The 23,019-nt window shown below is 37.9% G+C and overlaps 3 protein-coding genes across 6 annotated transcripts; all 3 read left to right on the top strand.

Annotated features, from left to right (window-relative positions):
- Positions 1-6,812: 6,812 nt before the first annotated feature.
- On the top strand, positions 6,813-7,759 carry LOC113352511. The gene is made up of 2 exons (XM_026596323.1): positions 6,813-7,141; positions 7,189-7,759. The coding sequence occupies exons 1-2, from the start codon at positions 6,813-6,815 to the stop codon at positions 7,757-7,759; spliced, it is 900 nt and encodes a 299-aa protein (XP_026452108.1).
- A 1,511-nt stretch (positions 7,760-9,270) lies between these two features.
- LOC113350037 lies at positions 9,271-13,698 on the top strand. 2 transcript variants are annotated; one of them, XM_026594108.1, is made up of 2 exons: positions 9,271-11,180; positions 12,108-13,698. In XM_026594108.1, exon 2 carries the CDS (start codon positions 12,881-12,883, stop codon positions 13,541-13,543), a length of 663 nt encoding a protein of 220 aa, XP_026449893.1. In that variant the 5' UTR covers positions 9,271-11,180; positions 12,108-12,880; the 3' UTR covers positions 13,544-13,698. The 2 variants fall into 2 exon arrangements, with proteins under 2 accessions (XP_026449893.1, XP_026449892.1); XM_026594107.1 differs by having other exon boundaries at positions 12,094-13,698.
- Positions 13,699-16,181: 2,483 nt separating this feature from the next.
- On the top strand, positions 16,182-19,457 carry LOC113350036. Of its 3 annotated transcripts, none has more exons than XM_026594105.1 (2): positions 16,182-16,956; positions 17,884-19,339. In XM_026594105.1, the coding sequence occupies exon 2, from the start codon at positions 18,657-18,659 to the stop codon at positions 19,317-19,319; it is 663 nt and encodes a 220-aa protein (XP_026449890.1). In that variant the 5' UTR covers positions 16,182-16,956; positions 17,884-18,656; the 3' UTR covers positions 19,320-19,339. The 3 variants fall into 3 exon arrangements, with proteins under 3 accessions (XP_026449890.1, XP_026449889.1, XP_026449888.1); XM_026594104.1 differs by having other exon boundaries at positions 17,870-19,339; XM_026594103.1 differs by lacking the exon at positions 16,182-16,956 and adding an exon at positions 19,415-19,457 and having other exon boundaries at positions 17,491-19,319.
- Positions 19,458-23,019: the final 3,562 nt, after the last annotated feature.

Raw genomic sequence — 23,019 nt, 5'->3', positions numbered from 1 at the left:
TTGTTAAGAAAAAGCAAAATATATGCAATATAAACAGGCTTTTCTTAAATAGGAAAACGATTAACTAACAGATTCGTTACCTCAGAGCCTCTTCTCCCAGAAAGATATATCATTAAGCGCAAGTTCATGTAAGATCTCTCACCCAGTATGTTGTCATCTTCTTGCAAGAACAAAAGATCAACAACAAAAGCAATCTTTACCAGAGAAATGTTGAATCAGTTTTAACTAATGCATGCCAATAGCAAAAGTTGAAAACCCGAAACACATATGTTATGCTAAACACAACTCATGTAAACATAAATTGATTCAACATATTGTGACTTTTCACATATGAGTTTCAATCGGAACACCTTATGATCCTTTGATAAAGCCTACCAACATTGGCTAGAACTTAATCCTGCTAAATCAAAAAGAAACACAAACCGTAAGGGTTACATCGTATGAGATCGAATATTAAGGTTAATGAAAACCGAAATCAGACATCCCATAATATAAACATTCATTCACAGGCTATGTAATCGGTAACTATCACAAGAAAAATTATAAAGAAATAATTTTATTCATAAATAATGATAGTTTTATTCAAAATAGACCTTATACAATAGTTGAAATAAATCAAAACATTGATGTCTATTTTTCTGGATCAAGTATTACAGCATATAACTTAATCCCTAGTGGTGATTTGATTGCTCACTGAGGTTTCTTATGTATTCAAACTCTTGAAGAATGTCTCGAGAGACTTGTCAGTAACCACCTCTTGCTTTTCAAGCTTTTCAACTTGTTTCTTCTTGTTTGCAAGATCAGCTTTTGTTTCATCAATTCTATCCTTCAGCCAATCTTGATTTCGAACCGTTATTATGAGATTGGTTCTTAGTTCTTCAAAACCATGGATATAGTTAATCATACTATCAGAAGGAATCCACTTGGTTTTTGTTGGATCTTGAAGGTTGTAACAAACAAAAATGACCCATCTTGAGATCCAGTAGAACTATCATATTCATAATCAGACATGATTTTTGATATGATCTTCTTCTTCCTTTCTGTATTGATTCCTTGACAATCCTTAACTCTTTGAGATTCCTCCTTGTTTACCTTTGTAATACTGCGAGTTATTAGAGGCATGCTCAAAGATTTAGATAAGAACTAATCAGGGTTTTACAATACAAGCAAGAGAAAGTTTCTCTTAAGAAGAGACAACTTTCGAACCGAAAATACAATGAAATTTCCGAAAATATATTAAGAATATATTTTATTTCCTGTGTCCAAACTTTTCAAGATGGAAGGTTTATTAAAATTCAAAAATTTCAAATAAAACCTAATTATGGAAGATCATGATAAACATAAACAATGATTTTTTAAGATAAGATGGATTCGCAGCTTATCCAAGAATTGTCACAACTTTTTTGATAAAAACACAATAACACGTGCTCTCGTTTTATGCGCTTCCTCATCCCAAAAATGTGAGCACGAATTTAGATGAGGGTACAATTTCTCCATACAACTAGGTTGTATCGAGGTAAGCCTTATTGAACTTACAACGAGTATCAGAAACATAGTTCATGTTTCTCTTTGGAAGTTTATTCCCAAAGTATTTTCTCCCAAGAAGATGATCCTTCCTTGATCTAAAGGTATGATCATGAGCAGAAACCGTACTGTTGTGAGAATTTTCAGAGATGGATAAATCTTTCTTAATTATGTCAATGAGATTTTCTCATTATAATGATTTTCTTAGTATGCACATCAGTTTGATTGTCTAAAACAATTATTGGAAATCTTCCCTGGTTGTTTCTTTTGGCAGAAATTATTTCCATCCCTTTCTTCTGAAAATGTTCTTCATGTAAACAAAGATTGTTTCAACATGAGAGAGGAGGAACCTTTTTCCAGAAGTGATTATCAACTATTTCTTCTAATTTTTTTGAGTTGATTTTATCAGTTTGGGGTATATTCTGTCTTTGTACTGAGGAATGATCTTTCAGTTTTTTAAGACAAGAAATTTCTTTTAGCACTTTTACCACAGTATTTTGAAGAAGTAAAAGTTTCCTGTCAATTCTACCGAAAGTTGTATTTCTTAAGATCTTTCTCACGAGATCGGTTCAAAGTTTCCTTTGGAAAATATTTCGTTTGATCATTAGTAGTTGTATAAGATGGTTTTCCATTCTCTTCTGACTCGATGTAGTTAGGTAGACTACCATCATCATGATCTGTTTCAGATGTGATCAAGCCAGTCTTGTTATCATAATCTGTAAAAGTCGAGCAAGGACTTTTGGTTTCTTCATCAGAAGAAATTATAACATAATCATTAGTCAGAGTCATAGGATGAATCTCTTGATCTTGAGTAAGAGATCTACCAAGAGCTTCTACTTTGACAGTGAGATCCATATTCTCTTTGGTTAGAATATTTAGTTGAATGTCTTTTTCTCTGATCTCTTGCTTAAGAAGATTTGACTCTGTCTTTAATATTAACATCCTTGTAAATAGAGATCCTATATGATTTAGGAGTTTTACCAACTCTTTATCAACATCTTATTTTCAATCAGAGATAGACTCAGATGTACTCTTAATTTTTGTAACTCCTGGATCATGATTTAGTGAAGGAGTAACATCTTCAACTTTTGAGTATTCGTACTCTTGCATAACGTTAACTGAATCTTCCATTAGATTCAATTCTTATAGGTTGGATCGCAACAAATACAATTTGTTAAATATTTTCGTGTTGCTCTGATACCAATTGAAAAGATGAGGGTACCCAAATACAACACAATCTTTTTGTTTTTCAACCTATAAGCCCTCTTACAGAAAGTGATCGTCTGTGGACAGAGTCGAGACAATACAACAAATCGGTATTCACACTACGTGTGATTGTCTACGGATACAAGATTGAGATAATACGACTACCAAAGTGTGATACTCGATGATAGGTTCGGACTTAACCAAAACTCTATAGGATCACTATCAAGTATATCATAGTTAACGTTTGTGTATTTTATTTTTAATTATAATTGCGAAAATATAAAAGTAAAAGACACAACAAGATTTTGTTAACGAGGAAACCGCAAATGCAGAAAAACCCTGAGACCTAGTCCAGAATTGAATACTCTCATAATTAAGCCGCTATACAAAATCTACACCAACTTCGTATAGTTAAGACCAAGCAACTACCCCTAGTTCACTTAGTTTCCTCAGTATCCCTGCGCTTCCGACTTCAATGAGTGCACGCACTGGAACAATTCTTTTGGATCGTATTCCAAACAATAAGGAACAACAAATCTTTCTGGTAACAACTCTTTCGATTCTTTCAAGATAAAAATATCTCAAGTCATTGATAGGTGTCTAAAACACCTTCATATTTTTATATTTTTTATACTTTCTTTGCTAAGTTTTCTTGTAAATTATGTATCTTATGTTTCATTTTGAGTTTTAGGTACTTTGGAATCATTTGGAACAAAACAAGAAGAAACGGCGCAAAAGTCTCATCGCATGTGCAACTTCTGTCGGAGGCGGATTATTTCTTAGTATTTGCTTTTATTTCTTCATCTCTATCTGAGAAGCATGTCGGCTTTAGTATTGCAAATTCTGTTTAAAAAGCATGACAGCTTTGGTGATGAAGACAAATTGAAGAGAAGTGGATTTCAGAAGTAAAAGGTGGCTACTGTTGGTGGAAGAATTCAATGGAAGAAAAAGCGCCAAAGTGGATTGCATCCGTGCACGCGCTTAAATCTCATATATCACCATTAAGACCACATGACATTGGTGGTGCTACTATATCCAAAATGAAGCTGTCAGAGAACCAAGAGGTGCTGCCGAATGCTAACATCTATGAATTCAGAGTTCATGTCAATATAAGGGTGCTCTGTATGAGTTGCTGGGTCTGAAGGTTATACTATGGGCTTAACATGGCAAGAAGAAAAGAAAGGGTCCTGAAGAATTAGTGGATTTCACCAACTGGGTATTGCACATGTGCGCTGTGAAGAAATGATTTTAGGTCTCATGAGAAACCAATCTGTACAAGCAGGTGAAGTTCATTTCCCCCTTTCAGTTCACAACAGATTCCCTTTCTCCCTCCGACAACTCTCAGCCAAGTTTTCCGTCGACCTAGCTATGAATTTGATGGTTGTTCACCATGTGTCAAGAGCCCTAGTTGAATCAGAAAGGAAGAACGAAGAATGGAGAGAATTTGGTGGTGTTTTAGACCAGAAACAAGAATGAAATTGAGCTACTGAAGTGGCGGATTTTGTTGGGTATCTGGATTAATCAGTGGCTCAGTTTTATGAGGAGATTATAGCTCAAGTTTAGAGGCAGGGTGTGTGTCAAGTTCTGGGCATAAATCAATCGAGATTGCAGTCGATCTAGCCATGGCCGATGGGTTTATTTCGTATAATCAAGACAGTGGGTTAGAGCAGTCAAGAAATACAAGGAATGGCAGGGTCAGCTGTGTGGTTCAGGCGAGATTTTGAGCTGAAACTCAGGTGGAAGTGAAGCTTTTGCTGTCTGATTTTGGTGGATTTTTTGGCAGGGTAGATGGCCGGAGTTTACAGGGGGTTTAGGCACACATTTATGGTGGTATTGAACAGATTTTAGATGCCGAAAAAGAGGAAGAAAACCAAATGTTTATAGCCTGATTTCATGAGCAGAAGCAATGAGTTTTTGAGAGCACTTCGACTGCAAAAAGAACAACTTCGGTGTTTTTGCAGCTCGAGTTTGGGGCTAAATTGTGGTTTGAATTAGCTGCAATTTGCAATGGAAGTGTGTCTGAATGCGTGAATATTTTAATGGGCCTGTTCTAGAATTTGCAATTCCTGCAGGGAAGAAGGCATTACTGTGGTCTGATATTTGTGACTTATTTTGTACATCAACAAAGGGAAGAACTGAAGCTGTGTTCTGGTGGTTGTATTTTAATTTGCAGGTTGAGTTGGGTACTGAAATGATGGTTCATGTTAGTTGTTTTCGAGAAGATTAAGAAGGGTTGAAGAGAGTCTGTGTGAATGAATTAGACAGGCTCAAATACAACATGGAGCTAGTGGCCTGGAATTGGGGGAAATAGTGGAGTTTCAAGATGAAAAATTCAGAAAAGCAAGTACTGTTGATGTCCAACTTGTATTGCTGCTGTGATTTTAGTGGTTGTGTGTGGGTGACCCAGGGCTTGGCTTAGATGAATTTTGGTCTGTTTTCCCGCCGAGAAGATAGTTATAAAGTGGAGTTGTAGCCGTCCATCTTCACTGATAAAGGGTTAGGATTAAAGACAGGATTTGGGAGTTGCGAAGATACATAAGTTAGGATCGTAATTGAAAGGAACAAGGGATATATAAGGGAACAAAATATCAACAAACACTACCTTTTCTTTCACCAGAAGAAGCTCGCCTGCATCTGTTCTACACAACAACAACTTGTTTGATGCCTGGGTTAATTCTGAACTTCTTTTTTCTTTTGAACATCTATTAAGCTTTTGTTGAGAACATATGAATGTGTGGCTAAACTATTTTTGATTAAGGGTGATTTCAAAGCCCGAAATATGAACTCATGATTGATATGCAATAGCTCGTTTTCTCGCAAGTTTAGTTATTGTTTGATTTATACCATGCTAATAATGCTTATGGATTGTTCCTTAATTGTTTAAGTTCAAAATTAAATAGTTATGTCACAATCTTACTGCTCGTTTAGATTTTCTTCGACACGTAATTGTCTAGAGAATTAAAAATAAGTAGCAATATGCGGGCATTGATGATGGGACTTTGTTAAGTACCCATATGTAGAAATTGACACTACTAGGTGATTCATGCTTTGATTTCATCACTAGGAGCAACCTTATATCACAAAACTTAGAGCATTTGTTTAAGTCACACCTAGAGAGCGTACTTCTAGGAAACTTGGCAAGTAAAATCCGGTAGTCGAGCGCTTCCGTATCCGGTGAGCTTAGGAGATAATAACGGGATAGTTGAGCGTACTATTTATCCTAGGGTTGTTAGTAACGAGATAATGCGAAGAACGTGTTATATATCGATTTGGTTTATGTTTCGTGGTCGAGAATGATTCCTTAATCAATTTCATCTCATATTGAATACAATTCACAAAATCATCTTTGCTAAGAATATTTGTATAACAACTTTTTTGCTTCATACCTCCCTTGGGACGAATCTGCTTTCATTATACTACTTGCTAGTGTAAAGAAAAGTAGTAAATATTATTTGCGAGTTGACACCTCGTCAAAATTGGCGCCGCTGCCGGGGAGGCAGTTGCAAGTTTAGTTTTTATTTTTATTCTTAGTTTTTATTTTTGCTTTTAGTTACAATTTCTGTTTACTAAATCACTCCTTTAGAAATCTCATTTAAGGTACCATTTCTTTGGTGAATGCGTGGAGAGAGCATACCAAGTCCAATTGGTATACGTCTTCGTTCGGCACTCTACTAAAAGACTTGATTCGAGCAGTGAATACTCCACTTCCTCCTAGTTCCTCACCAAGTAAACTCTCGGCCTCGGACGAAGAGGAAGAGAACACAATGGGAGGTCGACCACCTGCTCCAAGAACACTCAGGAGCTCACTTCTCCAAACCTTGACCATCAGCCTTTATGTATTCAGCTGAATGAAACCATTGAGTTGAACCCGCAATTGATTCACTTTCTTCCCAAATTCAAGGGTTTAGCGGGAGAAATATTAACATCACTTGCAATAATTCCATCATGTTGTGACTAGTTTGAAGCAAAAAACTGCAGACGCCGATATGGCTATGATGATAGCGTTTCCTTTCTCCCTTATTGATGCTGCAGGAGAATAGTTCTTTTGCTTACCTCCTGGAAGTATAACCACATGGAATGGGATGAAGAAGTTATTCCTTGAGAAGTATTTTCCAGCATCAAAAGAAGCAGTGATTCGCAAGAAGATTTATGGTATTAGACAAGTATCCGGAGAGACTCTCTATGAGTATTGGGAGCGGTACAAGAAACTTTTAGCTAGCTGTCCACACCACCAAATTAGTGATCAACTCGTTATTCAATACTTCTATGAGGGATTGCTGTCTAATGAGAGAAATTTGATTGATGCTGCAAGTGGTGGTGCACTACCAACAAGACCATTGCGGAAGCTACAAATTTGTTGGAGAACATGGTTGCAAACACACAACAATTCTACACTCGAGGTGAACCAATGGTAAGGAAAGTGAATGAAGTTGGTGACTCTTCACATTTGGAATACAGGATGGGTAACATGGAGAGGATGATGCAACAAATAGCAGCGGCTGTAATACCATCATACACCGATGAAGTTGAGCAAGCAAGTGCTATGTACCAAAATCATCAAAGGTCAAGATATGACCTATATTCCAGCACATACAATCCGAGTTGGCGTGATCATCCTAATTTCATCTACGCCAAAAAGCAAGCTGCAGTTTCCAATCCTACTTTCAATCAACAAGGAGGGTACCAATTCATGCAAAGACCACAACAAGAAACTCAAGGTACTCTTATGATGCAAAATATGCAAGAGATTTCAAAGACAATGCAAGGGTTCAACCAATTCCAGCAGAAATCCGAGATGGCTATGAGAGATGTGCAAAACCAAGTTAGTCAATTGGCTAATGATATGAATCAACTCAAGGCACAAGCAGCTGGAAAACTTCCTTCGCAACCACTAAATCATAAAAAGAATGTGAATTCTATTGAGATACGAAGTGGAAAGCAAATAGAGAAACCGACAGCATCACCGGAGTCCCATGAACGTGATTTAGTGAAAGAAGTGGACGAAGCAGTCCCTAAAAAGGATGATTAGGTTACACATTCTAACTTTAAACCTCTTATTTCTACTTATGTTACTCCTCCACCTTTTCCTAGCAGGTTTGCAAAATCAAATAAGGAGACGTTGGACAAAGAGATTTGGGAAATCTTTAAGAAGATCGAAGTGAACATTCCATTAATTGATGCCTTTAGTTACAAAAAAAAAAGAAAAAAAAATAGAAGAAAAAAAGAAAAAATTGCTTTGTAAACTGCGAAATCTAGAAACTTGTGCCTTTAGGATGACACTACCAATATAAGTGGATGGAACCATCTTGGTTACATAAGTCGAGGAACACATTAACCAAAAGGAAGGACAGAGCTCATGTGTTAGAAATAATATGATAGTTTTTACCGTATCTCGGAATGTCACCATATCACCTTCTGTTTTTATTTTTGCAAGTTTTTTGTTTCTCTAAGTGATTTGGTGGGTCACTAACATCGAATTGGTATTACTACTAGGATGAAATAGAGTGATTGAGTTACTAAAAAAAAAGAGACCAGACCAATTAGACCAACCAGAGTATATATGAAAAAAAATAACACTTGGATAGCAATATGTGTGTGTTCTCACTGTCTCCGTCGCCTAAACAAGCGTGAAACGCAGGATCCACAGAATTACCATGTAATCTACTGACAAGAAGCATGCTCTTGGATTCAAAAGATCTAATCATGTTGTCAACGCAAAAAAAAATTGAAAAAAAAAATACTTATTATCATTGTTCAATTAAGAAATCGGCCGTTGGTTCCCTTGTATTTGCCAGTCGAGTTGATCTAGAATTAGGATTATCGACCACTGGTTCCCTTATATATGCCAGATGAGTTGATATTAGAATTCATACCAGTATCTCAATCCAATAGGATTTTTAGGTTCATCTTGGCAGTGACCTTCAAACAGATATGGGAAACACCGTTCACTTTAGTTAACATTCGCAAACATCTATCTTTATATGCATCTTCTTAATCTATTCATGTATGATTGTGGTTAGTTAAATTCCGAATATTGTGGTTTGTTCAACTTTCTGAGTAGAGCTTTGTTTATATTTGAATTGAATTTGCATCAAGGTACCTCCTCCTGTAGTCATTTTGGATTCGTTCATAGACTCTTCGCAAGTAGTTGGAATTTGGAGTAAAAGGTTTTGTAGGTACACCTCTTGCAGACCTTCACGAGACTATAACTCGTCCACTAGGTACACCTAGGGGTTCAAAGGCTTGTTATACGTGCTAAGTGTGACCGTAGCCTCGACGAGACGGAGTTGTATGTATGTTTTAGAATTATTTTGTTTGGTTTGCTCGAGGACTAGCAAAGTCTAAGTATGGGGGAATTTGATAGGTGTGTAAAACACCTTGATATTTATATATTGTTTATGCATTCTTTCTAAGTTTTCTTGTAAATTTTGTATCTTATGTTTCATTTTGAGTTTTAGGTACTTTGGAGTCATTTGGAACAAAAGAAGAAGAAACGGCGCAAAAGTCTCATCTCATGTGCAACTGTTGTTGGAGGCGGATTATTTCTTATTATTTGCTTTTATCTCTTCATCTCTATCTGAAAACCATGTCGCTTTAGTGATGCAAATTCTGTCTGAAAAGCATGACAGCTTTGGTGATGAAGAGAAATTGAAGAGAATAAGTGGATTTGATAAGTAAAAGGCGGCTACTGGTGGTGGAAGAATTCAATGGGAAAAAAAGCTCCAAAGTGGATTTCATCCGTGCACGCGCTTAAAGCTCATATGTCACCATTAAGACCACATGACGTTGGTGGTGCTACCATATCCAAAATGAAGCTGTTAGAGAACCAGGAGGTGCTGCCAAATGGCAACATCTATGAATTCAGAGTTCAGGTCAATATAGGGGTGCTCTGTATGAGTTGCTGGGTCTGAAGGTTATACTATGGGCTTAACATGGCAAGAAGAAAAGAAAGGGCCCTAAACAGTTAGTGGATTTCACCAGCTGCGTACTGCACATATGCGCTGTGAAGAAATGATTTTAGGTCTCATGAGAAACTAATCTGTACAAGCAGGTGAAGTTCATTTCCCCCTTTCATTTCACAACAAATTCCCTTTCTCCCTCCGGAAACTCTCAGCCAAGTTTTCCGTCGACCTAGCTATGAATTTGATGGTTGTTCACCATGGGTCAAGAGCCGTAGTTGAATCCGAGAGGAAGAACGAATAATGGAGAGAATTTGGTGGTGTTTTAGACCAGAAACAGGGAGGAAATTGAGCTACTGAAGTGGCTGATTTTGTTGGGTATTTGGGTTAATCAGTGGCTCAGTTTTATTAGGAGATTATAGCTCAAGTTTAAAGGCAGAGTGTGTGTCAAGTTCTGGGCATAAATCAGTCGAGATTGCAGTCGATCTAGCCATGGCCGATGGGTTTATTTCGTAGAATCAAGACAGTGGTTAGAGCAGTCAAGAAATACAAGGAATGGCAGGGTCAGCTGTGTGTTCAGGCAAGATTTTGAGCTGAAACTCGGGTGGAAGTGAAGCTTTTGCTGTCTGATTTTGGTGGATTGTTTGGCAGGGTAGATGGCTGGAGTTTACAGGGGGTTTAGGCACACATTTATGGTGGTATTGAACAGATTTGAGATGCCGAAAAAGAGGAAGAAAACCAAATGTTATAGCATGATTTCATGAGAAGAAGCAATGAGTTTTTGAGACCACTTCAACTGCAACAAGAACAAGGAGATGTGGCTGTGCTTCGGTGGTTTTGCAGCTCGAGTTTGGGGCTAAATTGTGGTTTGAATTAGCTGCAATTTGCAATGGAAGTGTGTCTGAATGCTTGAACATTTTAATGGGTCTGTTCTATAATTTGAAATTGCTGCAGGGAAGAAGTCATTACCGTGGTCTGAGATTTGTGACTGATTTTGTACATCTACAAAGGGAAGAACTGAAGTTATGTTCTGGTGGTTGTAGTTCAATTTGCAGGTTGAGTTGGGTACTGAAATGATGGTTCCTGTTAGTTGTTTTCGTGAAGATTAAGAAGGGTTGAAGAGAGTCTGTGTGAATGAATTAGACAGGCTCAAATACAACATGGAGCTAGTGGCCTGGAATTGGGGGAAATAGTGGAGTTTCAAGATGAAAAATTCAGAAAAGCAAGTACTGTTGATGTCCAACTTGTATTGCTGCTGTGATTTTAGTGGTTGTGTGTGGGTGACCCAGGGCTTGGCTTAGATGAATTTTGGTCTGTTTTCCTGCCGAGAAGATAGTTATAAAGTGGAGTTGTAGCCGTCCATCTTCACTGATAAAGGGTTAGGATTAAAGACAGGATTTGGGAGTTGCGAAGATACATAAGTTAGGATCGTAATTGAAAGGAACAAGGGATATATAAGGGAACAAAATATCAACAAACACTACCTTTTCTTTCACCAGAAGAAGCTCGCCTGCATCTGTTCTACACAACAACAACTTGTTTGATGCCTGGGTTAATTCTGAACTTCTTTTTCCTTTTGAACATCTATTAAGCTTTTGTTGAGAACATATGAATGTGTGGCTAAACTATTTTTGATTAAGGGTGATTTCAAAGCCCGAAATATGAACTCATGATTGATATGCAATAGCTCGTTTTCTCGCAAGTTTAGTTATTGTTTGATTTATACCATGCTAATAATGCTTATGGATTGTTCCTTAATTGTTTAAGTTCAAAATTAAATAGTTATGTCACAATCTTACTGCTCGTTTAGATTTTCTTCGACACGTAATTGTCTAGAGAATTAAAAATAAGTAGCAATATGCGGGCATTGATGATGGGACTTTGTTAAGTACCCATATGTAGAAATTGACACTACTAGGTGATTCATGCTTTTGATTTCATCACTAGGAGCAACCTTATATCACAAAACTTAGAGCATTTGTTTAAGTCACACCTAGAGAGCGTACTTCTAGGAAACTTGGCAAGTAAAATCCGGTAGTCGAGCGCTTCCGTATCCGGTGAGCTTAGGAGATAATACGGGATAGTTGAGCGTACTATTTATCCTAGGGTTGTTAGTAACGAGATAATGCGAAGAACGTGTTATATATCGATTTGGTTTATGTTTCGTGGTCGAGAATGATTCCTTAATCAATTTCATCTCATATTTGAATACAATTCACAAAATCATCTTTGCTAAGAATATTTGTATAACAACTTTTGCTTCATACCTCCCTTGGGACGAATCTGCTTTCATTATACTACTTGCTAGTGTAAAGAAAAGTAGTAAATATTATTTGCGAGTTGACACCTCGTCAAAATTGGCGCCGCTGCCGGGGAGGCAGTTGCAAGTTTAGTTTTTATTTTTATTCTTAGTTTTTATTTTTGCTTTTAGTTACAATTTCTGTTTACTAAATCACTCCTTTAGAAATCTCATTTAAGGTACCATTTCTTTGGTGAATGCGTGGAGAGAGCATACCAAGTCCAATTGGTATACGTCTTCGTTCGGGCACTCTACTAAAAGACTTGATTCGAGCAGTGAATACTCCACTTCCTCCTAGTTCCTCACCAAGTAAACTCTCGGCCTCGGACGAAGAGGAAGAGAACACAATGGGAGGTCGACCACCTGCTCCAAGAACACTCAAGGAGCTCACTTCTCCAAACCTTGACCATCAGCCTTTATGTATTCAGCTGAATGAAACCATTGAGTTGAACCCGCAATTGATTCACTTTCTTCCCAAATTCAAGGGTTTAGCGGGAGAAGATATTAATCATCACTTGCAATAATTCCATCATGTTGTGACTAGTTTGAAGCAAAAAACTGCAGACGCCGATATGGCTATGATGATAGCGTTTCCTTTCTCCCTTATTGATGCTGCAGGAGAATAGTTCTTTTGCTTACCTCCTGGAAGTATAACCACATGGAATGGGATGAAGAAGTTATTCCTTGAGAAGTATTTTCCAGCATCAAAAGAAGCAGTGATTCGCAAGAAGATTTATGGTATTAGACAAGTATCCGGAGAGACTCTCTATGAGTATTGGGAGCGGTACAAGAAACTTTTAGCTAGCTGTCCACACCACCAAATTAGTGATCAACTCGTTATTCAATACTTCTATGAGGGATTGCTGTCTAATGAGAGAAATTTGATTGATGCTGCAAGTGGTGGTGCACTACCAACAAGACCATTGCGGAAGCTACAAATTTGTTGGAGAACATGGCTGCAAACACACAACAATTCTACACTCGAGGTGAACCAATGGTAAGGAAAGTGAATGAAGTTGGTGACTCTTCACATTTGGAATACAGGATGGGTAACATGGAGAGGATGATGCAACAAATAGCAGCGGCTGTAATACCATCATACAACGATGAAGTTGAGCAAGCAAGTGCTATGTACCAAAATCATCAAAGGTCAAGATATGACCTATATTCCAGCACATACAATCCGAGTTGGCGTGATCATCCTAATTTCATCTACGCCAAAAAGCAAGCTGCAGTTTCCAATCCTACTTTCAATCAACAAGGAGGGTACCAATTCATGCAAAGACCACAACAAGAAACTCAAGGTACTCTTATGATGCAAAATATGCAAGAGATTTCAAAGACAATGCAAGGGTTCAACCAATTCCAGCAGAAATCCGAGATGGCTATGAGAGATGTGCAAAACCAAGTTAGTCAATTGGCTAATGATATGAATCAACTCAAGGCACAAGCAGCTGGAAAACTTCCTTCGCAACCACTAAATCATAAAAAGAATGTGAATTCTATTGAGATACGAAGTGGAAAGCAAATAGAGAAACCGACAGCATCACCGGAGTCCCATGAACGTGATTTAGTGAAAGAAGTGGACGAAGCAGTCCCTAAAAAGGATGATTAGGTTACACATTCTAACTTTAAACCTCTTATTTCTACTTATGTTACTCCTCCACCTTTTCCTAGCAGGTTTGCAAAATCAAATAAGGAGACGTTGGACAAAGAGATTTGGGAAATCTTTAAGAAGATCGAAGTGAACATTCCATTAATTGATGCCTTTAGTTACAAAAAAAAAAGAAAAAAAAAATATAGAAGAAAAAAGAAAAAATTGCTTTGTAAACTGCGAAATCTAGAAACTTGTGCCTTTAGGATGACACTACCAATATAAGTGGATGGAACCATCTTGGTTACATAAGTCGAGGAACACATTAACCAAAAGGAAGGACAGAGCTCATGTGTTAGAAATAATATGATAGTTTTTACCGTATCTCAGAATGTCACCATATCACCTTCTGTTTTTATTTTTGCAAGTTTTTTGTTCTCTAAGTGATTTGGTGGGTCACTAACATCGAATTGGTATTACTACTAGGATGAAATAGAGTGATTGAGTTACTAAAAAAAAAGAGACCAGACCAATTAGACCAACCAGAGTATATATGAAAAAAAATAACACTTGGATAGCAATATGTGTGTGTTCTCCTGTCTCCGTCGCCTAAACAAGCGTGAAACGCAGGATCCACAGAATTACCATGTAATCTACTGACAAGAAGCATGCTCTTGGATTCAAAAGATCTAATCATGTTGTCAACGCAAAAAAAAATTGAAAAAAAAAATACTTATTATCATTGTTCAATTAAGAAATCGGCCGTTGGTTCCCTTGTATTTGCCAGTCGAGTTGATCTAGAATTAGGATTATCGACCACTGGTTCCCTTATATATGCCAGATGAGTTGATATTAGAATTCATACCAGTATCTCAATCCAATAGGATTTTTAGGTTCATCTTGGCAGTGACCTTCAACAGATATGGGAAACACCGTTCACTTTAGTTAACATTCGCAAACATCTATCTTTATATGCATCTTCTTAATCTATTCATGTATGATTGTGGTTAGTTAAATTCCGAATATTGTGGTTTGTTCAACTTTCTGAGTAGAGCTTTGTTTATATTTGAATTGAATTTGCATCAAGGTACCTCCTCCTGTAGTCATTTTGGATTCGTTCATAGACTCTTCGCAAGTAGTTGGAATTTGGAGTAAAAGGTTTTGTAGGTACACCTCTTGCAGACCTTCACGAGACTATAACTCGTCCACTAGGTACACCTAGGGGTTCAAAGGCTTGTTATACGTGCTAAGTGTGACCGTAGCCTCGACGAGACGGAGTTGTATGTAGTTTTAGAATTATTTTGTTTGGTTTGCTCGAGGACTAGCAAAGTCTAAGTATGGGGGAATTTGATAGGTGTGTAAAACACCTTGATATTTATATATTGTTTATGCATTCTTTTCTAAGTTTTCTTGTAAATTTTGTATCTTATGTTTCATTTTGAGTTTTAGGTACTTTGGAGTCATTTGGAACAAAAGAAGAAGAAACGGCGCAAAAGTCTCATCTCATGTGCAACTGTTGTTGGAGGCGGATTATTTCTTATTATTTGCTTTTATCTCTTCATCTCTATCTGAAAACCATGTCGCTTTAGTGATGCAAATTCTGTCTGAAAAGCATGACAGCTTTGGTGATGAAGAGAAATTGAAGAGAATAAGTGGATTTGATAAGTAAAAGGCGGCTACTGGTGGTGGAAGAATTCAATGGGAAAAAAAGCTCCAAAGTGGATTTCATCCGTGCACGCGCTTAAAGCTCATATGTCACCATTAAGACCACATGACGTTGGTGGTGCTACCATATCCAAAATGAAGCTGTTAGAGAACCAGGAGGTGCTGCCAAATGGCAACATCTATGAATTCAGAGTTCAGGTCAATATAGGGGTGCTCTGTATGAGTTGCTGGGTCTGAAGGTTATACTATGGGCTTAACATGGCAAGAAGAAAAGAAAGGGCCCTAAACAGTTAGTGGATTTCACCAGCTGCGTACTGCACATATGCGCTGTGAAGAAATGAATTTAGGTCTCATGAGAAACTAATCTGTACAAGCAGGTGAAGTTCATTTCCCCCTTTCATTTCACAACAAATTCCCTTTCTCCCTCCGGAAACTCTCAGCCAAGTTTTCCGTCGACCTAGCTATGAATTTGATGGTTGTTCACCATGGGTCAAGAGCCGTAGTTGAATCCGAGAGGAAGAACGAATAATGGAGAGAATTTGGTGGTGTTTTAGACCAGAAACAGGGAGGAAATTGAGCTACTGAAGTGGCTGATTTTGTTGGGTATTTGGTTAATCAGTGGCTCAGTTTTATTAGGAGATTATAGCTCAAGTTTAAAGGCAGAGTGTGTGTCAAGTTCTGGGCATAAATCAGTCGAGATTGCAGTCGATCTAGCCATGGCCGATGGGTTTATTTCGTAGAATCAAGACAGTGGTTAGAGCAGTCAAGAAATACAAGGAATGGCAGGGTCAGCTGTGTGTTCAGGCAAGATTTTGAGCTGAAACTCGGGTGGAAGTGAAGCTTTTGCTGTCTGATTTTGGTGGATTGTTTGGCAGGGTAGATGGCTGGAGTTTACAGGGGGTTTAGGCACACATTTATGGTGGTATGAACAGATTTGAGATGCCGAAAAAGAGGAAGAAAACCAAATGTTATAGCTGATTTCATGAGAGAAGCAATGAGTTTTTGAGACCACTTCAACTGCAACAAGAACAAGGAGATGTGGCTGTGCTTCGGTGGTTTTGCAGCTCGAGTTTGGGGCTAAATTGTGGTTTGAATTAGCTGCAATTTGCAATGGAAGTGTGTCTGAATGCTTGAACATTTTAATGGGTCTGTTCTAAATTTGAAATTGCTGCAGGGAAGAAGTCATTACCGTGGTCTGAGATTTGTGACTGATTTTGTACATCTACAAAGGGAAGAACTGAAGTTATGTTCTGGTGGTTGTAGTTCAATTTGCAGGTTGAGTTGGGTACTGAAATGATGGTTCCTGTTAGTTTTTTCGTGAAGATTAAGAAGGGTTGAAGAGAGTCTGTGTGAATGAATTAGACAGGCTCAAATACAACATGGAGCTAGTGGCCTGGAATTGGGGGAAATAGTGGAGTTTCAAGATGAAAATTCAGAAAAGCAAGTACTGTTGATGTCCAACTTGTATTGCTGCTGTGATTTTAGTGGTTGTGTGTGGGTGACCCAGGGCTTGGCTTAGATGAATTTTGGTCTGTTTTCCTGCCGAGAAGATAGTTATAAAGTGGAGTTGTAGCCGTCCATCTTCACTGATAAAGGGTTAGGATTAAAGACAGGATTTGGGAGTTGCGAAGATACATAAGTTAGGATCGTAATTGAAAGGAACAAGGGATATATAAGGGAACAAAATATCAACAAACACTACCTTTTCTTTCACCAGAAGAAGCTCGCCTGCATCTGTTCTACACAACAACAACTTGTTTGATGCCTGGGTTAATTCTGAACTTCTTTTCCTTTTGAACATCTATTAAGCTTTTGTTGAGAACATATGAATGTGTGGCTAAACTATTTTTGATTAAGGGTGATTTCAAAGCCCGAAATATGAACTCATGATTGATATGCAATAGCTCGTTTTCTCGCAAGTTTAGTTATTGTTTGATTTATACCATGCTAATAATGCTTATGGATTGTTCCTTAATTGTTTAAGTTCAAAATTAAATAGTTATGTCACAATCTTACTGCTCGTTTAGATTTTCTTCGACACGTAATTGTCTAGAGAATTAAAAATAAGTAGCAATATGCGGGCATTGATGATGGGACTTTGTTAAGTACCCATATGTAGAAATTGACACTACTAGGTGATTCATGCTTTTGATTTCATCACTAGGAGCAACCTTATATCACAAAACTTAGAGCATTTGTTTAAGTCACACCTAGAGAGCGTACTTCTAGGAAACTTGGCAAGTAAAATCCGGTAGTCGAGCGCTTCCGTATCCGGTGAGCTTAGGAGATAATAACGGGATAGTTGAGCGTACTATTTATCCTAGGGTTGTTAGTAACGAGATAATGCGAAGAACGTGTTATATATCGATTTGGTTTATGTTTCGTGGTCGAGAATGATTCCTTAATCAATTTCATCTCATATTTGAATACAATTCACAAAATCATCTTTGCTAAGAATATTTGTATAACAACTTTTGCTTCATACCTCCCTTGGGACGAATCTGCTTTCATTATACTACTTGCTAGTGTAAAGAAAAGTAGTAAATATTATTTGCGAGTTGACACCTCGTCAAAATTGGCGCCGCTGCCGGGGAGGCAGTTGCAAGTTTAGTTTTTATTTTTATTCTTAGTTTTTATTTTTGCTTTTAGTTACAATTTCTGTTTACTAAATCACTCCTTTAGAAATCTCATTTAAGGTACCATTTCTTTGGTGAATGCGTGGAGAGAGCATACCAAGTCCAATTGGTATACGTCTTCGTTCGGGCACTCTACTAAAAGACTTGATTCGAGCAGTGAATACTCCACTTCCTCCTAGTTCCTCACCAAGTAAACTCTCGGCCTCGGACGAAGAGGAAGAGAACACAATGGGAGGTCGACCACCTGCTCCAAGAACACTCAAGGAGCTCACTTCTCCAAACCTTGACCATCAGCCTTTATGTATTCAGCTGAATGAAACCATTGAGTTGAACCCGCAATTGATTCACTTTCTTCCCAAATTCAAGGGTTTAGCGGGAGAAGATATTAATCATCACTTGCAATAATTCCATCATGTTGTGACTAGTTTGAAGCAAAAAACTGCAGACGCCGATATGGCTATGATGATAGCGTTTCCTTTCTCCCTTATTGATGCTGCAGGAGAATAGTTCTTTTGCTTACCTCCTGGAAGTATAACCACATGGAATGGGATGAAGAAGTTATTCCTTGAGAAGTATTTTCCAGCATCAAAAGAAGCAGTGATTCGCAAGAAGATTTATGGTATTAGACAAGTATCCGGAGAGACTCTCTATGAGTATTGGGAGCGGTACAAGAAACTTTTAGCTAGCTGTCCACACCACCAAATTAGTGATCAACTCGTTATTCAATACTTCTATGAGGGATTGCTGTCTAATGAGAGAAATTTGATTGATGCTGCAAGTGGTGGTGCACTACCAACAAGACCATTGCGGAAGCTACAAATTTGTTGGAGAACATGGTTGCAAACACACAACAATTCTACACTCGAGGTGAACCAATGGTAAGGAAAGTGAATGAAGTTGGTGACTCTTCACATTTGGAATACAGGATGGGTAACATGGAGAGGATGATGCAACAAATAGCAGCGGCTGTAATACCATCATACACCGATGAAGTTGAGCAAGCAAGTGCTATGTACCAAAATCATCAAAGGTCAAGATATGACCTATATTCCAGCACATACAATCCGAGTTGGCGTGATCATCCTAATTTCATCTACGCCAAAAAGCAAGCTGCAGTTTCCAATCCTACTTTCAATCAACAAGGAGGGTACCAATTCATGCAAAGACCACAACAAGAAACTCAAGGTACTCTTATGATGCAAAATATGCAAGAGATTTCAAAGACAATGCAAGGGTTCAACCAATTCCAGCAGAAATCCGAGATGGCTATGAGAGATGTGCAAAACCAAGTTAGTCAATTGGCTAATGATATGAATCAACTCAAGGCACAAGCAGCTGGAAAACTTCCTTCGCAACCACTAAATCATAAAAAGAATGTGAATTCTATTGAGATACGAAGTGGAAAGCAAATAGAGAAACCGACAGCATCACCGGAGTCCCATGAACGTGATTTAGTGAAAGAAGTGGACGAAGCAGTCCCTAAAAAGGATGATTAGGTTACACATTCTAACTTTAAACCTCTTATTGTTTATGCATTCTTTTCTAAGTTTTCTTGTAAATTTTGTATCTTATGTTTCATTTTGAGTTTTAGGTACTTTGGAGTCATTTGGAACAAAAGAAGAAGAAACGGCGCAAAAGTCTCATCTCATGTGCAATTGTTGTTGGAGGCGGATTATTTCTTATTATTTGCTTTTATCTCTTCATCTCTATCTGAAAACCATGTCGCTTTAGTGATGCAAATTCTGTCTGAAAAGCATGACAACTTTGGTGATGAAGAGAAATTGAAGAGAATAAGTGGATTTGATAAGTAAAAGGCGGCTACTGGTGGTGGAAGAATTCAATGGGAAAAAAGCTCCAAAGTGGATTTCATCCGTGCACCCGCTTAAAGCTCATATGTCACCATTAAGACCACATGACGTTGGTGGTGCTACCATATCCAAAATGAAGCTGTTAGAGAACCAGGAGGTGCTGCCAAATGGCAACATCTATGAATTCAGAGTTCAGGTCAATATAGGGGTGCTCTGTATGAGTTGCTGGGTCTGAAGGTTATACTATGGGCTTAACATGGCAAGAAGAAAAGAAAGGGCCCTAAACAGTTAGTGGATTTCACCAGCTGCGTACTGCACATATGCGCTGTGAAGAAATGAATTTAGGTCTCATGAGAAACTAATCTGTACAAGCAGGTGAAGTTCATTTCCCCCTTTCATTTCACAACAAATTCCCTTTCTCCCTCCGGAAACTCTCAGCCAAGTTTTCCGTCGACCTAGCTATGAATTTGATGGTTGTTCACCATGGGTCAAGAGCCGTAGTTGAATCCGAGAGGAAGAACGAATAATGGAGAGAATTTGGTGGTGTTTTAGACCAGAAACAGGGAGGAAATTGAGCTACTGAAGTGGCTGATTTTGTTGGGTATTTGGATTAATCAGTGGCTCAGTTTTATTAGGAGATTATAGCTCAAGTTTAAAGGCAGAGTGTGTGTCAAGTTCTGGGCATAAATCAGTCGAGATTGCAGTCGATCTAGCCATGGCCGATGGGTTTATTTCGTAGAATCAAGACAGTGGTTAGAGCAGTCAAGAAATACAAGGAATGGCAGGGTCAGCTGTGTGTTCAGGCAAGATTTTGAGCTGAAACTCGGGTGGAAGTGAAGCTTTTGCTGTCTGATTTTGGTGGATTGTTTGGCAGGGTAGATGGCTGGAGTTTACAGGGGGTTTAGGCACACATTTATGGTGGTATTGAACAGATTTGAGATGCCGAAAAAGAGGAAGAAAACCAAATGTTATAGCCTGATTTCATGAGCAGAAGCAATGAGTTTTTGAGACCACTTCAACTGCAACAAGAACAAGGAGATGTGGCTGTGCTTCGGTGGTTTTGCAGCTCGAGTTTGGGGCTAAATTGTGGTTTGAATTAGCTGCAATTTGCAATGGAAGTGTGTCTGAATGCTTGAACATTTTAATGGGTCTGTTCTATAATTTGAAATTGCTGCAGGGAAGAAGTCATTACCGTGGTCTGAGATTTGTGACTGATTTTGTACATCTACAAAGGGAAGAACTGAAGTTATGTTCTGGTGGTTGTAGTTCAATTTGCAGGTTGAGTTGGGTACTGAAATGATGGTTCCTGTTAGTTGTTTTCGTGAAGATTAAGAAGGGTTGAAGAGAGTCTGTGTGAATGAATTAGACAGGCTCAAATACAACATGGAGCGAGTGGCCTGGAACTAGGTGAAATGGTGGAGTTTCAAGATGGAAAATTCAGAAAAGCAAGTACTGTTGCTATCCAGCTTGTGTTGCTGTTGTGATTTTAGTGGTCATGTGTGGGTGACCCAGGGCTTGGCTTAGATGAATTTGGGTCTGTTTTCTTGCTGAGAAGATAGCTATAAAGTGGAGTTGTAGCCGTCCATCTGCACTAATAAAGGGTGAGGATTAAAGACAGGATTTGGGAGTTGCGAAGATACAAAAGTTAGGCTCGTAATTGAAAGGAACAAGGGATATATAAGGGAACCCTAAAATATCAACAGAGGCTACCTTTTCTTTCACCAGAAGAAGCTCGCCTGCATCTGTTCTACACATCAGCAACTTGTTTGCTGCCTGGGTTAAATCTGAACTTCTTTTCCCTTTTGAACAACTATTAAGCTTTGTTGAGAAGATATGAATATGAGTAGCTCAACTATTTTTGATTAAGGGTGATTTCAAAGCCCGAAATATTAACTCATGATTGATATTAAATAGCTCATTTTCTCGCAGGTTTAATTATTGTTTGATTTCTACCATGCTAATGATTCTTATGGATTGTTCGTTAATTGCTTAAGTTCGAAATTAAATAGTTATGCCACAATCTTATTGATAGTTTAGATTTTCTTCGACCCATAATTGTCTAGAGAATTAAAAACAAGTAGCAATATGTGGGTATTGATGATGCGACTTTGTTAAGTACCCATATGTAGAAATTGACACTAGTAGGTGATTCATGCTTTTGAGTTCATCACTAGGAGGAACCTTATCTCACAAAACTTAGAGAGTTTGTTTAAGTCACACCTAGAGAGCGTACTTCTAGGAAACTTGGCAAGTAGAATCTGGTAGTCTAGCGCTTCCGTATCCGGTGAGCTTAGGAGATAATAACGGGATAGTTGAGCGTACTAATTATCCTAGGGTTGTTAGTAACGAGATAAAGCGAAGAACATGCTATATATCGATTTGGTTAATATTTCGTGGTCGAGAATGATTTCTTAATCAATTTCATCTCATATTTGAATACAATTTACCATTTTCATAATTTTTGAATTACAAAATCATCATTGCTAAGAGAATATTTGTATAACAACTTTTGCTTCATACCTCCCTTGGGACGAATCTGCTTTCATTATACTACCTGCTAGTGTAAAGAGAAGTAGAAAATATTATTTGCGAGTTGACACCTCGTCAGTCATACGCAAAGGCTCTTCCATTTTATCAAATAAACTCCTTTTCCTGGTTGGATCAATCTACCAATAACTACCAAAATAGTCAAGTATAGATTCGCACTCACTCAAAATAAATCTCAAAGAGATATATTGAGAATGCCGATCTCGCGGAACTAATCAATCAAATAAATCTGATTCTAGTTGGATCCCAGACGATCAAGGTTTGTCCACACACAAAGATATGATAACTAAATAAGAAACCTTCTTCGTCTTCAAATCTTCTTTAATCTTCAATAAACACCTACACAACACCACTTGAATCTCTTGTGATCAATCACACACAGAATAGAGTCTGTTAACAATTGATTATCACAAGATGTACAAACAGTTCTAAAGATCCCATCGATACTTCGATCTAGTTTGAGTGAATCTTATATATCAGAAGAGAAGATTCTCAAGAATAAACAAACTATGTGCAATCAAAATTTCAACAACTGTTAGTCAATCAAATCAATCGGAAACTAATAACACTGCAATTATCTAGTTTCCCACCAACGGTACTCGTAGAGCTTCTTGATCCCATAGAGGTCGTAAGAGATTTCACCTAATTATGATACTTTTTTCTCCGAATAGACGGCTCCACCAGAAACAACAAGAATGAAGTTTGCCTGGCTCTTAGGATAGTTTGCTAGAAATGCAAACTTAGGTATTTATAAACACCAAGGAATTTCCAAAACCCAAAATGTACTCAAGATATGCAGTGAATAGCAAAATTCGGTTTCCTAATTCCAATAAATGCTTGT

The sequence above is a fragment of the Papaver somniferum genome, chromosome 2 (genome assembly GCF_003573695.1).
Source record: "Papaver somniferum cultivar HN1 chromosome 2, ASM357369v1, whole genome shotgun sequence".
Taxonomy (NCBI): domain Eukaryota; kingdom Viridiplantae; phylum Streptophyta; class Magnoliopsida; order Ranunculales; family Papaveraceae; genus Papaver; species Papaver somniferum.
This window is presented reverse-complemented; position numbering and strand designations above follow the sequence as displayed.

What these genes read in the sequence shown, in the direction of transcription:
- LOC113352511 (XM_026596323.1), top strand. Translation starts at nt 6,813, where the DNA reads ATGAAGAAGTTATTCCTTGAGAAGTATTTTCCAGCATCAAAAGAAGCA. An exon ending in ACACTCGAGGTGAACCAATG is followed by an intron (nt 7,142 to 7,188) that starts GTAAGGAAAGTG and finishes TTTGGAATACAG; the next exon opens with GATGGGTAACATGGAGAGGA.
- LOC113350037 (XM_026594108.1), top strand. Translation starts at nt 12,881, where the DNA reads ATGGCTGCAAACACACAACAATTCTACACTCGAGGTGAACCAATGGTA.
- LOC113350036 (XM_026594103.1), top strand. Translation starts at nt 18,657, where the DNA reads ATGGTTGCAAACACACAACAATTCTACACTCGAGGTGAACCAATGGTA.